At 40.3% G+C, this 20801-nt stretch overlaps 1 protein-coding gene across 4 annotated transcripts in view; it reads left to right on the top strand.

Annotated features, from left to right (window-relative positions):
- LOC124720166 (zinc finger protein OZF-like) overlaps nt 1-20801 on the top strand; it is a 119238-nt gene that overhangs the window by 79653 nt on the left and 18784 nt on the right. For all 4 annotated transcript variants that reach the window (XM_047245484.1, XM_047245482.1, XM_047245485.1 and 1 more), the window contains one exon: nt 18547-18618. In XM_047245484.1, the coding sequence (XP_047101440.1) occupies nt 18547-18618 (72 nt within the window). The remainder of the gene's footprint in view (nt 1-18546; nt 18619-20801) is intronic.

The following is a 20801-nucleotide window of genomic DNA, read 5'->3' as shown; positions in this document are numbered from 1 at the left end:
CAATTGTCAGGATGAGCATTACTGCAGAGGTCCTTCGATTCTAAAGCATTATGTCAGGGCGAAAATACTAAATAAATTAATTTTTCTCTCTTAACAACATGTGGGCAGGTTGGGTTCTTCCTTGGCTCGGGTGTGAGGTAGAATGAAACAGCATTTTTACATAACTTTTAGTGAAAGTTTTGTACAACTGTTTGCTTACTGGATGTTCTGGCTCGCAGAGCGGCAGCGGCGGCGTCTGATTACGCGTGGCGGTGTGTATCTCGTGTCGCCGTCCCGCACAGTTGACTGGAGATGCGCAACGCGAGGTGGCCCGTTTAATTATTGAGAGCGAAGTCGTGCGTCAGAGGGTAATACCTTGGATGTGGCGTCCCAGTGTTTCTCTGCTCTAAGCGGCCGCGTATTTTGTGCGTCGGCCAGCGGAGCGGCGTGGTGGGGGAAGGCCAGTGTCCCAGACTCGAACAACGGACTCCCGCTTGCCAGTCTTCGGCTGTCAGATCTTCATCCCAGCTCACAGGTGACTGCTGATGTGAGGCCGTCTCCTTCCCGTCCTCACGAGTCACCCGGGTACGTAAATATCAGACTTCAAATACCTTATAACCCCTGTTTTCTGGCGCCGAGGCTGCTGCTTGCTATTCTATTGCAGCGGCGGACTTGGTGCGTCTGTGTACGATGTAGTCTCTTCTTGCATGACGGTCTTCAGCACCGAAACTGACTAAAAACTACTGCTACTCCTTGTCGGGTCCACTGCGTCTCACGTATTTATTTTCGCTTCACTTCACTTCACTTCACTGGAGGTGAAAGACTTCACGGTCATTGCCTCTTCGGTCACGTTGAAAAGCTTCTCGAAGAATCTTCTTAACATTGGTCATTGGCTCTTGGAATGTAGGCGAGGGCCTTTGCTCACATGTGACAACTGAGAAACACGTGAGCCAGTTGGGTGATGCCCTGACAGCTGAATCGACAGCGTCCGCTTATGTGGGGAGGGCGATGGCCTCTGAACTTGTTGACTTCACGGTCATTGTCTCTTCTGATCTGCCCGCTGTTTGCCAGTATGTAAATCTCTAAACTATACCAAGTTTTTCGTTTTTCTAATTTCTACTTCACTTTGATTTCACTTATTTATTTACTTATCTTAAGTACCACTAAACAAAATAAGTGGTGTAGGAAAATTAATTTTGTTCATTAATATTCTTTTCTTTTGGAAGTATAAATTTGCTGCTCTTGAAGCAATGAAGATATCCCCTCTTGCCAACTACGTAAAATCATGTTGTTAGGCAAGTTATTAACAGAAACCTAACTGGTTGCAACATGTATGGTGACTCCTGAGCAAGCTGATGCCAACTCATGTCAAAAGTGATTTCCTTTTCGGTAATCTGAGGAGCAGACCCCTTGAGTTAGTTTTGAGAGGGTTACAAGCCAACCTAGCTTCAATCCTGCTAGCCAATAGATGATGCTTTTAGTCACTATTTGGTAGAGCCCTCAAGTCTTCACATTTATCTACAACTAGATACATATTTCTTCAGCCAACATATAGTGCATGTTGGAGGATACCTTATGCCACCAATGATCATTAACATTGTGTCCCACTTGCAACTGGAATGATGGAGAATTGACTGTCTATATGGCTCTATATAAACCTTCTGAGATATATGTTGGTGGCAATATATCGTTCTACAGTCTGTTCCATATGCTGGTTATCTGAACTTTATCACTAGCAGTTTGCAAGAACATGTTCCTTCCACAGGAACCTAAAAATTCTGCCCAGTTCCCTTCACACAGGTCCCACTACCTGTGTAGCCACTTCCTGTGTATAGTGGACCTCTGACCTATTAAGCAGAACCCAGAAACCCACCACACTATGGTGCAAGTCAAGGAATCTTCAGCCTACATGGATGCAGAACCATCTGGACCCCTGATTCAAGTCACCCACTGGTCTCTGTACCCAAGGACCTCAGTCAGTTATGTATACAATGCTACAGATGGCGATCTCTGCCTTCATCTTGCAACCGAGACTACTTCAGCTATCCACTCAAAACCATAGAGAATCTCTTCCAGTCCAATGCAACACATCTTTTTGGTTACCACATGAGCCACTACCAGCACTTGGCAGCACCATTTGTTCTTCATGTTATTTGGACGCAACCATTCCCCATCTAGGAAAATGCCTTCCAAAATTCCTCCTTATATGTGCACAGTGCACGATGGATTCCTTCCCCTCCTTGGCAGCCATATCCCCTAATGTTGGAACTCCCAACTACCAGTAAACCCCCTCTCTGTGAATGCCCAGACCTTGTGGGCTGAGTGGCTTGTTCTGGAAAAGGAGTGCCTTCATCTGGCTCAGGGATTTTGTCAGCCACAAACAGCACCCAGAACTTGTTTGTCGTGCTATCTGGGGTGGAACTCTGATCAGCCCCTCAGAAATTCTTTTGCTGGAGCTACCTACCACTTGACTGTAGGTGATGGGTCACCTCCAGTGCAGGCAGTTCAGAGGGGGGCCACAGTAGTGGACCAATTGGGTGGATGTGTGGGACATAGTAGACGTCTAGTCTTCCATAGTGATGCCCATTGGCAACAGCCTCAAGCTGTTTGACCAAAGCCAACACCACCTGGAGCTGTTTGCTAGGAGTCACCAACTAGGCTCAAATCTGGACAGAGCAGTCAGTCCCTATTCATACAAAAGATGGAAAAACTGTACACTACCCGTTATTAGGATACTAGACTATGCCTGGTAAGTATTCAGACATCCAACAAATTAGGAAGTAAACTGTGTCCACGCAGATAACTGAAAGTAAGTCGCTCATGTTTGAGGCTTGTAAATATAATTTGCAAACAAATGATGTACACACCTTATCTGCAGCAGCACATCAAATGAGTGCTCTGGTGGTCCAGCCAAACTGACCCAATCAAAGCAAAGCAAAAACAAGAAAATGCCTGTATGATACAGGGATCAAGAAAAGTGTCAGTACAGGTACTCCACACCACACTCTGGAATGAACAGTTCTCATGACACAACACTAATGCTAGCCCTGTCTGGGACATGTGCCACATGGTCAGTTATAGCAACCTACTATTCCATCCAGATAGGATGCCTCCCTCTTCCAGATGCTGCACCAAGCTCACTTAAGTTTTATAATTTCTTTATCATATCCTTTAAACCATTTAATGACATCGGTCCTCTCCTCAGACCTTACTGTGTCAGTGTGGCACTGTAATTCCTGCTCTTCACAGAAAACTGTTTCACTAACAGCCCACAGTCTCACTTGATAGCCACACTGTTCACTCATGTTATGGCTTGTCAAATGACAGCATGTATGTCATAGTGTCAGACAAACAGTGTACAGTGTCAAATTTTGCACTGGGGTGTCCAAAGTTGGAACTGATTTTTTCCTGTGTAAACCAATTCCCCATTAATGCAGCTACCAAGTTTTGCTTTGATATGATGATCAAATTCCACATTGAATGTGTGCGAGTAGCTGCTCATTAATTACAACCACCTGGTGCTGAGGTCCCATACGTATAGCTCCCATATGTGTCTTGTCAAAATTAGATTTAATACAACTTTCATGAACACATTTAAACAGTCATTCCTTCTGCACTCCATATGTGAACAGAATGGGGAAAAGCCAGTGGGACGTTACCTCTGCCATGCACATCAGTGGTTTGCAGAATTAAGATGTGAATGTAGACAGACCTCTCCAATTTATATAATACTGTAAGTACCAGTTCATTATTTTTACCATGAAGTGCCCACCGATACCTGTCGATTCAAATGTACATAATAAACATGCTTCATACTTAGTATTAAATGCCATCGTAGATTTCTCTAACAATCCTTGTGGATCACAAAATGATTTGTTTATGTCTTGTGTTATTTCCTCAATATGTAAATTAATGGTAGTGATGTATACCATCATATTTGGAATAAAAAAGACCTGACAAGGAGTTTGTAATCACTTGACTTAAATTCAATTGTCAGTAAACAGCTCTATGCCGATTGTTGCCATGAAGTCTGTGGAAAGCGGTAGTTGACACTGAACAATAGAAAGTGAGAGGTCCCCCACACCAGAACTGTAGAATTTCACTAAATTTTGGGTTACATGATAAATCATACAGATTTAATGATTGTAGATTCAACAAAACACCCAGGGACTAAAATTACAAAAACCCTAACTTCACATAAAAAATGTTGTGGGGAATTTTAACTGAAGTGTTTTGTTGTCATTCCACTTAGAAGGTGCAACAAATCTAGTAGACTACCTACACCATACTTGCATGGTGTCTCCTGGAGTATTGCTGTACAGTATGGGATCCTTTGTAGATAGGACTATGCAAGGGACTTAGGAAGTTCAGAGGAGGAAAGCTTGTTTTGTATTACTGCAAAATGGGGGGAAGGTGTAATGTGTACTTTATGACATGAAGTGGCAAACAGAAGAAAGGCTTTTATCTTTGTATTGAATTCTTTCCTCAAAATTTCAATCACCAACTTTTTTCCTGTGAATGCCAAAGTATGTTTTGACACCAAACTACGTCAGGAGAAATGATGATAAAATAAGAGGAAGCAGGGTATACACAAAGGGAATTGTTAACTGATATGCCTAGATAATCTCAGCACTGCTAGACTAGTCTCTGGCCATCCATACACACACAAGTAGTCACAAGGGGTAGAATTAGACTTTTATCTGTATCTCGTAACTGTTACTGACTACTGGCGAAGCTGTTCTTCACATGCCACTACTCTGAAGGAACGGGAAGTGTGTGTGTGTGTGTGTGTGTGTGTGTGTGTGTGTGTGTGTGTTGCTGAAGTGAGAGCAAGGAAAGGGGATACGAGTAGAGGACATGGACTAGCATAGGTTGAGTCTAGAGGTGTTGCAGGGGTGGTGGGCGAGCTGTGCAGTGTACTGATTGCAAGTAAAACAAACATCCTTTCAGTATACTCGATGTGTAGATTCTAACGCAGCTCTTGAAGTTGCATTTCTATAGTTGAATGGAAGGGAAAATGGAAAAAGAGTGAAGGACATCTACATCCATGTCCTCATAAAAATCCATTTTCCAGACTCTGCTGAGAGTTATATGGCAGCCAATACATCCTACTATACCAGTAAGTAGGGCTTCAATTCCATTCGCGTATTGAGTGCAGGATAATTACTGTCAAAATGACTCTTAGCATGCTGTATTTAGTCAAGCCTTGTCCTTACACTCCCTGGGGAAGTGATAGGTAATAGGACGTAGTATATTTCTAGATTCATCACTTACAGCTGGTTCTTAAATCTCTGTAAATGGGCTTTTATAGGATAGTTGGCATCTATCTTCAAGCATCTGTCTCATTTCTTCGCAGTTGCATGACACTGTCACATGGGTCAAACAAACTTGTGAACATTGTGCTGCTCATCTTTGTATATGTTGAGTATTCTGTGATAATCATATGTGGTGCAGGTGCCACACACCTGAGCAGGCTTGTAGTATGGATTGTATAAATGTTTTATAAGGAATCTCCTTCGTGTACTGGTTGCATTTACCCAGTATTTTACCAGCGAACCAAAGTGTGCTATGTAAGTGCAGTTTTAAATTTCTGAACAGACCGATGACCTCAGCAGTTTGGTCACTTAGGAATTCACCGCCCTCCCCCCCCCCCCCCCCCCCCCCCCCCCCCCCCCACACACACACACAAACACACATATTTTTCTGAACGTTTACAGCAAGTTGACAATCTCTGCACAACTTTGAATTCTTATTCAGGTGTGACTGACCATTCATGCAGCTTTTTCTGGTATGGGGTGACAAAATATAAACAGCATTACAAATGACTTCCAAGCAACAAATTCGAATTCCTGGCTTTTATACAATAATTGATTAAATCTGTATTTCATACCTTATGAGATAGGAAAATTCCGATTTGTTTTATATGCACAGGTATGTTGTGTGGCTTTCATGTTCTGAACAAAAAGATTTAACTGCTTCAATTTTTCCTTGCATTTGGATGAAAACATGAGCTCAGTCCTAGGAACAAAAACAGAAAAGTCTGTTAATTACACCATCAACAAAAGTTATTTTATAACAAATGGAGCATTATTTCAAACACAGTGAGACCTTTAATTAATGTGAGAGAGGGAGAAACACGTGGTTATTTGAAAACTATTTTTAAAAACACATTGAGAGGAAGCACAATGGGATGTTATGAATGTCATAAGACATATTTAATATTGGAAAATTTTTTCAGTTCTGAAAAAAATCTCAAGTGATCACCTGGAAGTGAGAAACTTCAGTCACTGGGCAGTGGTTGCAGATCAATCAAATACTTTCTTCATAATTGTTTGCACCTCATGAATGCATTATCATGATTGGTATAATGAATGGAAACCACCATCTGCATCACTATTTTCTGTAATATAGATGGTCCGTTCTCATGGGATGTGCAGATCAGCCCCATATAAAAGTTGGAAAAGAAAAAGTAAGAGAAGGCAATATAAATATTATGTGAGTGTAACGCTATAAAACTAGTGATAATGTTACAACAAATACCATCGAATCATGGACTCTCTCATATCCAGGACTGTAAGCTTTAGATTGTCAGTAATGACAATATTTTACAGAAAACTATTTAAAAAGTATAGAGGATACAATAAATGAACTAAACAGGTGTCGTGACAGAGCGAGAAATTGTGAAAACAGTACGGAATTCTGTAAATTATGGTGATACACTAAGGAATGCTGTGTTCATTTGTCTAATGACTACTGAACTCTCTCTTTTCATAGCCCTGTCTGTGAAGCCCAAGGAAGTACAATTAGGGGAAAAAATCGTGTAGCCACCAATTTTTGCACAGTGCCAAGATGGAGTGTCCTGATCAATATGCTAAAAATCCTGAGTGGTAGGGTGTGTGTCTTGGGATGGGGCAGTGATGTTTAAAGGCTACATTTTACGATTTATTTTGAGTAACTAAAAACATTGAGTTTCGACTGAAAATGTTTCCCCTACAGAACCAAACTACATGAAATTTGCTAAAAATGTTCTTTTTGCATCTATGACCAATAGCTTCCGCATTTCAGGGAATAGAAAAAAAAGATTATTAACAATGTTGCTATAACTATACGAAATTAATTATCTTTAAATGGAGGGTTTAAAAACAAATTTGTGTACCACATGTAAGTGTAGTACAGCCATATTACAGGATAAATCATGTTCTGGGAGCGCAACAGGATGATGGCGAGGTATTGGGAGTAGAAGCAAAGGACAGATAGATAGCCAGATTATGTTCATGCTCTTCCTTCTTTCACAGGTCTGCAAACTGAAGAGAAAAGTGGTGATTCCCCATTCTATCTACCCCATTATGTCACAAGAAGCTACCAAAGGTTGTCTCACAAAGTTATTAGATCTGTCCACAGTGTGAAGAGCGCAGTACCACAGTCTGCAGACATGTCTGTAGGCCATTTATATTCCACAGAATGCGTCAAGACTTAATGAAAAGATTATATCAGTTACTAATGACATTAACACAAGAAACACATACAGACAGTCTCTCTGAAAATCTTTCCAGACTGTTCTATGCTGCCAGAGGTGAAATTGATTGTGTCGTCCTGTATGGAAGCTGTAGCCTTCTTGTGGGAAGTGGAAATTCCACCAGCATGAGTGCTGCTTGCTTTTCAATTTACACAGACTATACCTCCCCAGCATTTATTGTCCAGTTCTCTTGTGTGAGTTGACAAAATAACTTCACTGAGCTCATGTTTGTACAGTGGAGTTATTTTCAGTTTATCAAGGAAGTACTTTGCTATAGTTGTTAGGTGAGATATTATGTAAAAAAATCTTAACAATGCAGCTGTGAGTGTCTCCCACACTGAAGAGCCTATCTGAACTGTAACATTCTGTCAATACGTATGTGACAATGTCAATTTCTTTGTCTTTTCTAAGCCTTTCTGGAATATTTTTTCATGGTATGAGGGATTTTAAAATGCACCTCTCTAGCTTTTGCTTGCCAAAATTTAAAGAGACTGAGTCTTAAATTTCATTTGTCTACAACAGAGACTGGTAACCTGTTATAAAACTTCAGATGTTTCAGCATAAGAGAAGCAGTGCATTACAGCAGATTACTGTTCTAGATGGAACATGATCAGTCCCATTCCATCAGATTTATTCACAGCCATCTTGAAAAACACACCATGGATGTATGTGGTAAGTGGGTCCACTCAGTGCAGCCCATTTCAGAACTGCAGTAAGTTCCACTAATTCCTGAATATGAAAGATTTATGCATCCTAACACTAACACAGTTAATAGTGAGAGACCTGCAGTACCTATCTGATAATTCATTAATTCACCAAGTGACAGCAACTTAATTACACAGCTTTACAACATGCTTTCAACAGTAGACAGCAACAAAGTGACACATTTACCAATCCCTTTCCCACCAACACTATCACATTTATAAACCAAGTACTTCTCAGCCCTGCTTTGAGGCTTGTATTTTACACAATAGCTCACATAATACAAGCAGTGAGTATTGAATTAATAATCTGAAAATAACAACACTATATAGGGTGTCTTTTTCCACCATTTACAAACTCCATGAATTGATTGATGAGAGGATATAAAACAGAAAATATCTTATGTCCAGAAATGCATGATTTCCATGCTAGAGACCATTTATTAAATCATACATTGTTTCATAGATTGTGGTCTAATATGTACTGTACCATCCAGCCACAGTTACTGTATGCATGGTTTCCTACATCATGCCATAGGATCCTCTCCTGCCATAGTAATTGGTAATGTCTCCGATTCACTTCTCTCATCGACTCACCTTGTAGTGGATGTGATACAGCATTGTACACAATCATTCGATATTCGTATTGAGAGCTTGCAAACGTGTTTCCTTACAGAAAGGCGAATGGCGACGGCTAGCAGGGTTGTATCAGGAGACCTATCCCCACCAATAACAATCACAGCATTCAATGTTTCCAACAGTGTTTCACTGTCTAAGACAGGGTTGCTTCAGGAAGCAGGAAATAATGAAGGACGTACCCTAAATACGCAGACACCAGACTTAAAGGAAAATGTAGTTAACACTGTGGAAGGCCATTGCTGTGTTAGTTCCAGACAGTCGGCCTGCCAGTACAGTGTAACCCAGATGACTGTGTGGAACATTCTCTATGACAATTGTTGCTACCATTAACTCTTAGGACAACAGGGCTTGCTTGCTAGTGACAGATTTTCCACATCAGGAGCAGTTCCGTCTCTAGTCCCTTCACCAGACAACCACAACTCTAAGATTTGTCATCCATCCTATTCACAGGTGAGGTCCCTTTATGCTCAGTGGTATCTTCAGCTTTTGTAACAGTCATTTATGGGACAGTATACAGAGCCCCCGTGGTATGGTGACAATGAATCATCATGATCAGTGGAACAAAGGATTATGTGGCTGTATATGATGGTGTTCCAGCCCACTTCACTGTTAATGCCTGGACCCATCTCAGTTGTCTCCACTGGTCGATGTATATGATTGGGGGGGGGGGGGGGGGGGGAGGGGCAGTTGCATGACCTGCTCATTCACCAGATCTCAACCCATACAATTTCTGGTTATCTCAAAAGTATTGTACACACAGAGTCCATTCCAGATGTGGAGACATTGCAGCAACGCATTCATGCTGCCTTTGACACTGTTGAGGTGCAGCTTGCCGAAATGTGAGACAGAACATGCTGCAGCACATATTCACATGCAGTGAGCCACATGGAAACTATTTCAGTACTTATTGCAACTGTGGCAGCTTGGTAGAGCACATACTAGGCCACAGTCTCTGTAACAATCTAGATTAAATAAGTGGTCTCTAGCATGGAAACCATGCATTCTGGACATAAGTTCATTAGACCTTCCATGTTCTGTATCGTCTTTTCAATTAATCCCTAGTGTTTGCACACAGTGGAATAAATCACCATCTCGTGGTCGTGTGGTAGCGTTCTCGTTTCCCACACCTGGGTTCGCGGGTTCGATTCCCGGCGGGGTCAGGGATTTTCTCTGCCTCGTGATGGCTGGGTGTTGTGTGGTGTCCTTAGGTTAGTTAGGTTTACCTAGTTCTAAGTTCTAGGGGACTGATGACCATAGCTGTTACGTCCCATAGTGCTCAGAGCCATTTGAACCATATAAATGCCAGCTGAGTGAGGTTATTTTGTCTACTTACAGAAGAGGACTGCACAGGAAACGCTGGGGAGGTATAGACTGTATGTAAACTGAAAATCGAGTGACAGTTGTAGTGGGGGAAGTTGTTTACCCTGGAAGAACATTTTAGTTGCTTTACTGGATGACACAGACAATTTCGCCCTCTACCAGTGTAGAACAGTATAGACATTCACACAGATTTTGTCCATATGTTACTTTTATTACCATTATTAATGAAGTGTTAACACATGTAGAAAAGAGACGAAACACCTTCACGCTTCTCCTCCCCCTCCATCCCCCTCCCCCTCCCCCTCCCCCTCTCCCCCTCCCCTATGCCCATGCCATGGGCATAACTTCACAGTGTGTCCTGCTTTTACTTTTTGTAACAGTGCTGTTATGAAAGTGGGAAATTTCCTGCTCACTATTTTTGCAGACTTATGAAGGAGCAAAGTGTATGAACGCAATCCTGCAACTTACTTTCCATTGTGCTTCCACTCAACACATCCACTCTTCACCCTGTTGCATATCCACACACCCCTGGTATATAATTTATCTGTTAATACTAGCGTATTGCACTTACATGTGATATAAACATTTAATATTTGATTTTAACCCATTCCATTTAAGAAACAGTAAATATATACCGTTAAAACTATTTTTAATACTTGCTTATTCCCATCCTCTGCCATAGTATCAATATAAACCCATCCAGGTGATAACAGCGTCACCTGGCAAGGAATGGCTGCTTGTCACACATGCATTGTATGTGTAGTATCAGTGAGCATCCTCTCTGTGTAGAAGGGGGAAGGTGTGTGATCTGAGTTTGACTAAGAGCAGATTGTGATAGCCCAGAGGCTCAGCACGAGCATTTCGGAAACTTTATGACTTGTCAGATGTTTGATGAGTGCTGCAGTACAACCAAGGTGAAACAACATCCAGACATCATGGAGCTGGGTGGCCTCCCCTCATTACAGATGACAGATGTCATAAGCTGGGCAGACTGGTAAGAGGATGGGCAGCAAACTGTGGCAGAACTAACATCAGACTTAAATGCTGGGCAGAGAAAAGTGTGTCTGAACACACAGTGCACAGAACACTGCTGAACGGCCTCTGCTATTACCCTTGAACATGCCAATGTTAACATCACATCATCAGCAACTACGACTGAAATGGGCATGTGACCATTGCCACTGAACGTTGGCACAGTGGCAGTGTGTTGCATGGTCTGCTGAACCCCCATACCTTCATCATGCCAGTGGGAGGGTGCAGATCTCTTGTCTTCCATGGCAGCAGTTCCTTGTCTTGAAATCTGTACAATGGGACAGACACAAACTGGTGGTGGCTCCATTATGATCTGGGGATCATTAATGTGGCCATCCATGGATCCAATGGAACTTCGACAGGGCACAGTGATGGCCAAGGGGTATCATACCCTAATAGCAGACCACATACATTACTTCGTAAGTTACGTTTTGTGACAGCACTGGCATTTTTCAACAAGATAATGCAACATGTTACAAGGCCAGAAGTGTGATGGAGTGGTATGGAGTGGTTAGAGGAACACAGTGGTGAGTTCCAGTTGATGTGCTGGCTTCCTCTCCCCCAACTCGCAAGATCTGAACCCAATTGAATACATCTGGGATGGAATTGAACATAGCTTCAGACCTCATTGATCCCCCCTCCCCAAGAAAACCTCCCTTCAAAGACCTACCAAAGCTCATCGCTTCCACGCCATGATGCCTTGCTGCTGTTATACATGCCGAAAGTGGACATAGTGTCTATTAGTTATATATCTTTTAGTTGTATATCTTTTAGTTGTATATCTTTAAGTTGTGTGCCTCTAAGTTGTGTGCCTCTAAGTTGTGTGCCTCTAAGTTGTGTGCCTCTAAGTTGTGTGCCTCTAAGTTGTGTGCCTCTAAGTTGTGTGCCTCTAAGTTGTGTGCCTCTAAGTTGTGTGCCTCTAAGTTGTGTGCCTCTAAGTTGTGTGCCTCTAAGTTGTGTGCCTCTAAGTTGTGTGCCTCGTGTGCCTCTAAGTTGTGTGCCTCTAAGTTGTGTGGCTTTGTGTTTTTAGTAATACTATCTAGCTTTGTAAAGCAAGAACAGCTAGAATCATTACTGGCTAGCTGGAGGTGGAAAACAGAAAAAAAGATAACTGAATCATCTGAGACGTGTATTACAAAAGACTGATCAAAATTAATTGAACTGATATGACTGGGTGAAACTGGAAGGAGGTTCTCCATAAAATTACCAAAAAAAGGCACTTGCAGAAAACATTGATGGGAAGGGACATTGTAATAGGATGTGTATATGATAACAGAGAATAACTTTAGTGGTACTAGTCGGAGCTGTAGAGGGCAAAAACTGTAGAGAATACACATTGGAATATACCCAACAAGTAGTTAAAGAAGGTGGATATCATTGTTACTATGAGATGAAGAGATTGGCACAGGACCACAAGTCATAACAGGCCACATCAAACCAGTCAGAAGTATCCTCCCCTCCCATGGCCAAAGAATACCAATTTTAATCTTATATATGTCAAATAGGCACTGTAAATGGCGTGTAATTCTGTGCATTGTGTGTGGTGCATAGTGGATCCCAATGAAGTAGCACAAAGGAGGGTGCTCAGAACTGGTAGATTATGTGTTTTTTGAGAACTACTGGGTGATCAAAAAGTCAATATAAATTTGAAAACTTAATAAACTATGGAATAATGTAGATAGAGGTAAAAAGTGACACACATGCTTGGAATGACATGGGGTTTTATTACAACAAAAAGAAACAAAGTATTGCTAGACACGTGAAACACCTCCTGCGCGCATCGTTTGGTGATGATTGTGTGCTCAGCCGCCACTTTCATCATGTTTGGCCTCCCATGTCCCCAGACCTCAGTCCATGCAGTTATTGGCTTTGGGGTTACCTGAAGTCACAAGTGAATCGTGATCGACCGACATCTCTAGGGATGCTGAAAGACATCATCTGACGCCAATGCCTCACCATAACTCTGGACATGCTTTACAATGTTGTTCACAACATTATTCCTCGAATACAGCTGCTGTTGAGGAATGATGGTGAACATATTGCGCATTTCCTATAAAGATCATCTTTGCTTTGTCTTACTTTGTTATGCTAATTATTGCTATTCTGATCAGATGAAGCACCATCTTTCGGACATTTTTGAGCGTTTGTATTTTTTTGGTTCTAATAAAACTCCATGTCATTCCAAGCATGTGTGTCATTTTGTACCTCTCTATCTACTTTATTCCGTGATTTATGCAGTCTCCGAATTTATACTGACCTTTTGATCACCCGGTATATGCTATACATAAATCTGCACAGGACTTTGTAAGAACACTGTGACATAATGTTTATTCCAGTATCGAACAACATGACTGTAATGTCTAAATGAGATTTTTGAGCTCAAACATATGTTTCCTGACACCTGTTTAAACAACTACTGCATTCACAAGCACCTGAACTACAAAACTGTTTTTGCAATCGTCAGATGTTTCTACAATATTGCCTCTGTGTTGTGAGTAATTGTTGAAAAATAGTTCTATTGGTATCACAAATACTCAGACACATGCTATAAAGTGGCATGCACAGTTTAACTGTAGAAGCAATTGGATGTTAGTGGGTAGCAATGTGACCTTTTAATCACATTTATGATGGCATGTTGAAAAGTAATGCCTACAAATTTATGCGAAAACGTATACAGATTTTTGGATAAAATTTCATAAACATTCTACATGTTTATTCTTCATCTCTACATATTTATGTCGCAACAAAGCCACATTGGCAATGAAAACATTTCTCCCAGTGAGTGATAAGTTCATTGATACTGTCACTGTAGGCTGTTCAACTCTGTTGATGGAGCCACAGCCTCACCTCCACTTGCACCACTTCATCACTATAAGACTGAATTCCTCAAAGATGTCTTTAAGTGTTGGCCTATGCAGCCGTCCACTTTGAGCTGAGGTTAGCGGCTCCGTCTGTTTCATTATGAGTGTGAACAACTGAATGTTCGGACATTACTGACGTTGATATAGTGAAAACAATGCACTGCATTCGTTCTTCTGTGGATTCAATTGAAGTCCCATTTTGACATTCACAAACTTGACTAGAACACACTATTTCTCATGCAATGACATAGTTCCATTACACACTGCAGTGTTACACACTACAATTCAAAGTTGCATAATAGTAGTGTTGCAAGTTGTCAGTGAAATGGGAAGTAATACCTCAATTGATATTGAGAACAGAATAAAAATATTCGGCAGCATTACTTTTCAATGAGCCTCCATATTACGAGACAATGGGAGAAGTGCAAGGAATTGAACTAACGCATTTCTTCAGTGTTTATAGATTTTTCCATCACAGGACAATGGTCGCAGACAGAGGTTACACAACTATGTGAGGGAGTGTAGAAATCCAGAAAAGTTAGAGGGTGTACTGAGGAGACAGACGGGGACAAGAGCAAAGGTACAGATATGAGAGAGATGATGACCTGTACATTTAAAATGCGTACTGATTTGGGACAAGAATCTACTTGTCACCATGAATGCTCAACATAATATTTGACAGATTACTGGAAATAGCAAGGATCCCAACTTGATAGGGCACATGAAATAACAGTGAGGTTTGTAGTCCAAAACGCTAAGAAGCCAGATGTGTTGACTCTTCCCTCAGGAGTGGTGCAAAGTGACCCAGTGCATACTGGGAATTTGATTTACAACCCTAGAGAAGTTTTGATGTGTGGGCACAAACTTACAGCTGGATATTAAATGAGGCAGCATTAGTACATTAAAAAATCTGAAACTATGAAAATGATTGTTACTTAATGTAGTGTGTCCAGCAATACTAAAATTTAGGCTTATATTAGTTACAGCCCCAGGGTTGGTTTATAAACAGAGTTCTTAAGTATTGTAAACACAACTGAGAGAAAATCTCATCTCTATCGTCTTTGGTCCATTCTGAGACTCTGATGTCTGGACAGAAAGAAAAAGCAAAGTGTTGGAAATGACGTTATTGCAACAGTGTCATATGCCAGAAAATATTCAAACCAGAGCTGTGAGCATGAGAATGTGTTAACATTACAAATGCAAACAGGATGAAATAAACAGGGGATTTAATTAAATATTAAGGAAAAGTCGTTCAGTGGATGCAGGAAACAACACTGTAACTGCAGGCAAACGATAGTGAGTAGAAGAGGAAACGTGCTGACTGTCCTAGTTCAGTAGTTCTGCCGTGAGATGTCAGTTGGTCTGCTTGTGACCCACAGAATTATGTGTTACAATGGAAAAATCAGCAGACTGACTTATATTGTGGATCTGAGATACTATATGGAATACAGGGGGTTTTTTCAAATACGTTTTCTGCTCCAAAACCCTGTATTAGTGCTTTTGTTGCAAATATCCAGCTAACATCTGTGTTTGTCTTACGTACAATGTCAACGAAAATTCACATTTATGTTCATTTTCTGCAAGAGACAATGAAAGTTTTACAGGAATGTACTGGCAAGCAAATTGTAACTTGTCCGAGCAGAAGTAGTCTTGCTGATGGGTGACGATTTTCAACTCGGAGACGTAGAGATACCGAAATGATGCAGCTGTTGGGAGAGAAATGTAACCTCTTTTCCATAAGTATTTAGGTATTTCGAAGGTACTATTAGTGGTTACTCTTGGCGCCAGTGTGTTCTTTCAGAACAAAAGCTTTTACTGTATAGTTAGAATGCCTCCCCATTTCATTAACTTTTTTTGAGCCTGTGCGTTTTGTGCAAAGCATCACCAAGAAAATATAAGTGTGTCCACTAAGTTATTTATCTATCTAATGAATAATCCTGTTGATTCTGGAGAACTATCTGGTCGATAATTGTAGTTAACGATGCCATCGTTAAAAAGTACATCACTTTTATCATATCAACCACTTTTTATTCAATTTATGACACGAATAGCGTACGAAAATGCCCATATTCTTCCGGTCTTGCCAACTGCGTTTGATGTTGAGCAAGGAACTTCAGTTTTTATGCCAGTAATTCCTAGACACTGCTAGACCTCTTTATTCAGTTGTGTACTGCGCCATAAGAAGTGAATGCAACAAGTGTCATTCTGGCTTGCTCTAGCTGGATAATTACTTGAATCAATATATGCTAGACATCACTGGGAGTGGCATTGTGACTCGAGTATACTAAAATAGGGTGAATACGATTATGCATCAGAGCAACAGATAGGAACACCAGAGCAATGATAGGCAAAGTTATTACTACAATTGTCTGAAGTATATACCCATAAATTGACGAAACAAACTTTCAGCAAAGTGTTATTGAAATGTAGCTTTCCTTGTGCTTTACTTCATCAAAAATCAGCATGTCTTTTTCATTTTGTCGTTTCCGAAAATAATTCTTAATTGTTCTCTTGGTTAATTTCACATGAGCAATTGAGATTATTTACTTTTGGAGATGTTTCAGAAGGTTGTTGCAACAATGTGTGCCTCAAACTATGTCTATATCCTTTGAGCTTCTAATTTTCAAGGGCATGCTATCCAGAGTAAATTCATTGTCACATCACATAGTGCATTCTCTTGCTGTTTTTAAATTGGCATTTCTTTAACATACTGGCAAATATGATTTTCTGTTTTTACTGAGTGTACAGTGATGTAGGACATTCTACTGAGCCATCTTATGGTTTTCATCTGAGACTTGCTTCTGGAAGAGATTGATTTTGGCATTTGCTGTCCTTAATTTATCACGTAATCGGACAATTTCCAGTTCCTGGCACATCAACATTGTTTTCATGTGATTACTACTCCGTTCAGTACTGATCTGCACCCTACATTTCCTTTAGCAGAGGAAGCACTGGCAGACATTGAAACTGCAGCTTGTTTACCGTCTTCCTTCCACAGGTTCCCTTTAGCGAGTGCTTGACGGACGATTTTCTTTTGTGTAATATTTTCGACAAATATTTCAGTAAACTGGGAAATACATGAGGAACCACTGAGTCGCTCTGGTTTTAAAAGACTGCCCTTGTCTAACAATTTCAACTTATTTACTGACGATAAACATTTGTTGTTCCTCACTGAAATGTGAATCGCACACAAAACAACTCGTAGTCAGATTGTCTTTCCCAGGAATTTCTGTCTACCATTTTGAAAATTTTTGGAGAACTACAAAAATTTACCTTTACTTTCTCTTCAGCCACATCGGTTCACTGGATCGAAAAACGTGGACATGTTTTGTTCGTTTTCTTCTATAAATACCAGTTACTATAACTCTCAACACCTCTTTATAATCACAGCCCCGGCCGCGGTGGTCTAGCGGTTCTTCAGGAACCGCACGACTGCTACGGTCGCAGGTTCGAATCCTGCCTCGGGCATGGATGTGTGTGATGTCCTTAGGTTAGTTAGGTTTAAGTAGTTCCAAGTTCTAGGTGACTGATGACCACAGATGTTAAGTCCCATAGTGCTCAGAGCCATTTTCATAATCACAGCCTTCAACTCTTAACCATTCACTCACAAATCCGTAAACAAACTCTCAAAATAAGTTGAGGCAGAAGCAACAAATGCCATCCGATTACATGTCAGCTTGAGTCTCAAGTGACAGTGCTACTTGTAGTTCTTGAGTATATGAAGATGGTACCTGTTCTTTCAGACATGTCCGAAAGGGCTAACTGGCCATGTGACCATCTTCTTCTATGTGGATGCACAAACAGTGCTCGAACTCTTACGGGATTTGGCAAAAAGCCGCGAGTAATGAGTTAGTGGGTAGGGGCACTATGAATATATTAGTGGGTAGGGGCACTATGAATATAATGTGGGACAATAGGTTGGGAATGTGGGTCTCGTGGTAGGCATGCCAGAGATAAGTCCCTGCAGTCACACTATCATCTGTGTCCTTGGTGGCACAGATGGATAGAGCATCTGCCACATATGCTGGAGATCCTAGGTTCAAGTCCTGATTGGGGCACATGTTTTCAGCTGTCCCCTTTGACTTACATCAATGCCTGTATGGAGCTAAGAGTATTCATTTCATTGTAGTTCTTGGGCTCGCCGCCTTCCCAATCCCATGTTAATGCACAGGGAGTAAGCACACCCTCCTTCATCTTGCTATGGGCAAACTGTCAGGCTACCAAAGGAAGGATAGGGCTCAGTAAGCACTGTGAAATATGCTATGTAATGACTGATTATGTGTACAATTAGTGCAGTATGGCACAGTGTGAAATTATGGAGATGCATGTTGGCAGAATAGCTGCTCATTAAAACATATTTTTTTAAATTTTTTGTGTATACGTGATACAAATCTCTGAAAACTTGTATCATATTTATAAAAAAAAAGAAATATTGAGAGCCATGTCATAAGTACAGAAGGGTGTAAGCATTTTTAACTGAGTTTTTTCTTCCTTTCAGTGTCTTGAAGATAACTTGGGAATCTCTTATCCAAATGATTTTATCATGGAGGATCCTGAACTAAATTTGGAGGTATGTAAAACTTAGAATACTGTAAGCATTTGCATCTCTGATTTATTGCATGTAGGGTGATTAAAAAATGTATTTGTACAATTGCTTAATGTAAGGAATGCATTACTGTGAGACAGGCACAGATTATGAGTTTTCTTGAGCTAAGTGCAATTAATAATTTTACAGTACTGTTGTGCTGTTCCACTTATTGTGGATTAGCAGCCGTTATTTAATTATTGTTCTGAATAGAATCTGAACAGAATTTGTAACAATGTGTTTAACCATATTTTCAGTGACCCTTCTGAATGTTAAATATTTTGTATAAGTTTAAACCACGAGAATGCAGATCATTTGAAAAATATTCTTCCTTTCAGTAACTTATGATTCATGCATTGCAGAAGAGTACATTGCACACGATTCATCTTTTCAGTGAATGATTGATATTTGTCAGTTTGAACCAAAAATTTTCAAAGGTGCCAAAGGTATGAAGTGAAGTGTGATACTATTTGTAAGTGATAGATCAGCCTTGCTACATTGTTCTTAGAATAGTTGCAGTATGGCTACCTCAGTGGTACATGCTGATTTACTTATAGATTTGTCAGTCACAGAAAAACTCTAGGACCTATGCAGATAAATTCGTGTATTACCTCACCGTAGAAGTCATAGCAGGTCCGAATAAATTATCTACAGCTTCGATAAGGTCTGCTTGTATGAAGCATAAAATTTAATCCAGTAAAATAAAATGTTGTGGTATTAATTTTGTCCACTTTGTGTAAGAGAAAGTGGATGGTTAGATTCATAAACTTCTCACAGGAATAAGACATAACTAATATTGGGAAATATAAGGTAGAGTACTGAAATACCTAATCAGAAGACTTACTATGCAAGACACTGAAAAGTGCATGACGGTGGGTATGTTCCACCACTGTTAGTCATTTCCTTTCCTTTCCCGCTTACAAGCAGAGCGAGGGAAAGGCAACTATCTGTTGCCGCCATACAAGCCCTAATTTCTCTTGTCTTTGTGGTGTCTGTAAAGACCCTCGGGCACATTGATGTCTGGTGATTGTGCAAGCATACCAGTCAAGGAAAAAAATTATCATGCTAGGGACAGTGCATATGGTATATAAAAAAAAGAGTGAATCAGGCATAACTGGTTCCTGCATCACATTTTCTCTTCCCAGATTAAGCATTTGTTTGTTAGGCTTCATTGTGTTGTATATGCGTGGTGTAATAATAATTTTCTATGGGGCACAGGCATAGTAGTTTTTGCAAATGGTATTCACTTTAGAGAATGTGTTCAATATTGAAATCAATTCATTTAGCAAATGTGTTCCTTTACTGTCACTGCTCTGATATTTTCCCACATTACGTCAGTTCACAATAAGAGGTAGATAGACACCTTGGACTATTAACTTAGTTGTTGGCATTGTGCTTCATAAAATCTTCCATTAGTAAACGTGCCTCTGCATCATTTCAATGTTCCTGCCTTCGTGTTATTGTGGGGAAAATTAATCTGGAATGCATAAATTTTAATTCCATTTCGTCCACTATCTTTACAATCCGCAATGCACCAGGAAAAAGTTGTTGTCCATGTTTACAAGTTCACCATCCATGACTGTATACTACCCAACAGCAACCTTACATAATTGATCTCCTCCCATTGTTATGTCAAAACTCACAATTTATTATTACACATCTAAACTCTCTTCTAGAATATTACAATTACTAAATCCTATTAATAGTTTTCTGTTTCAGTATACACAAACAGATGATTTCAGAATTAACAAAAGATACTAGATGAAAAAACAGCAAACAGAAAAATAAAGCTCTGTTTATCTCTCACAGTTACGGAGGATACACAAAGTTTGATGCATTATAGGCAAATATTAATGTACAAATCAGACACACAAACTTTCATTATGTTTCCTTTACAATATACACTGATCAACATTTACATCTGCAGTGTGCTTCAAATGACAGTTCCCTAAATTTTCTCAAAAGGAACGTCATCTGCCCTCCAAGGATTCCTGTTTGAGTAGCTGAACTATATCCATAACATATGTGTGCTAATGAAAGCTAATAGTAGCAAATCTAGAAACATGCCACTGAATTGCTACAATGTCTGACTGGTGGGATGTCCCATTGTCAAGCATGTGTATGTTCAACAAAAAAATTTTGGAAAACAGGAGTTCAAAAGAGAATAT

Source organism: Schistocerca piceifrons, chromosome 11 (assembly GCF_021461385.2).
Source record: "Schistocerca piceifrons isolate TAMUIC-IGC-003096 chromosome 11, iqSchPice1.1, whole genome shotgun sequence".
Classification (NCBI taxonomy): Eukaryota; Metazoa; Arthropoda; class Insecta; order Orthoptera; family Acrididae; genus Schistocerca; species Schistocerca piceifrons.
This window is presented reverse-complemented; position numbering and strand designations above follow the sequence as displayed.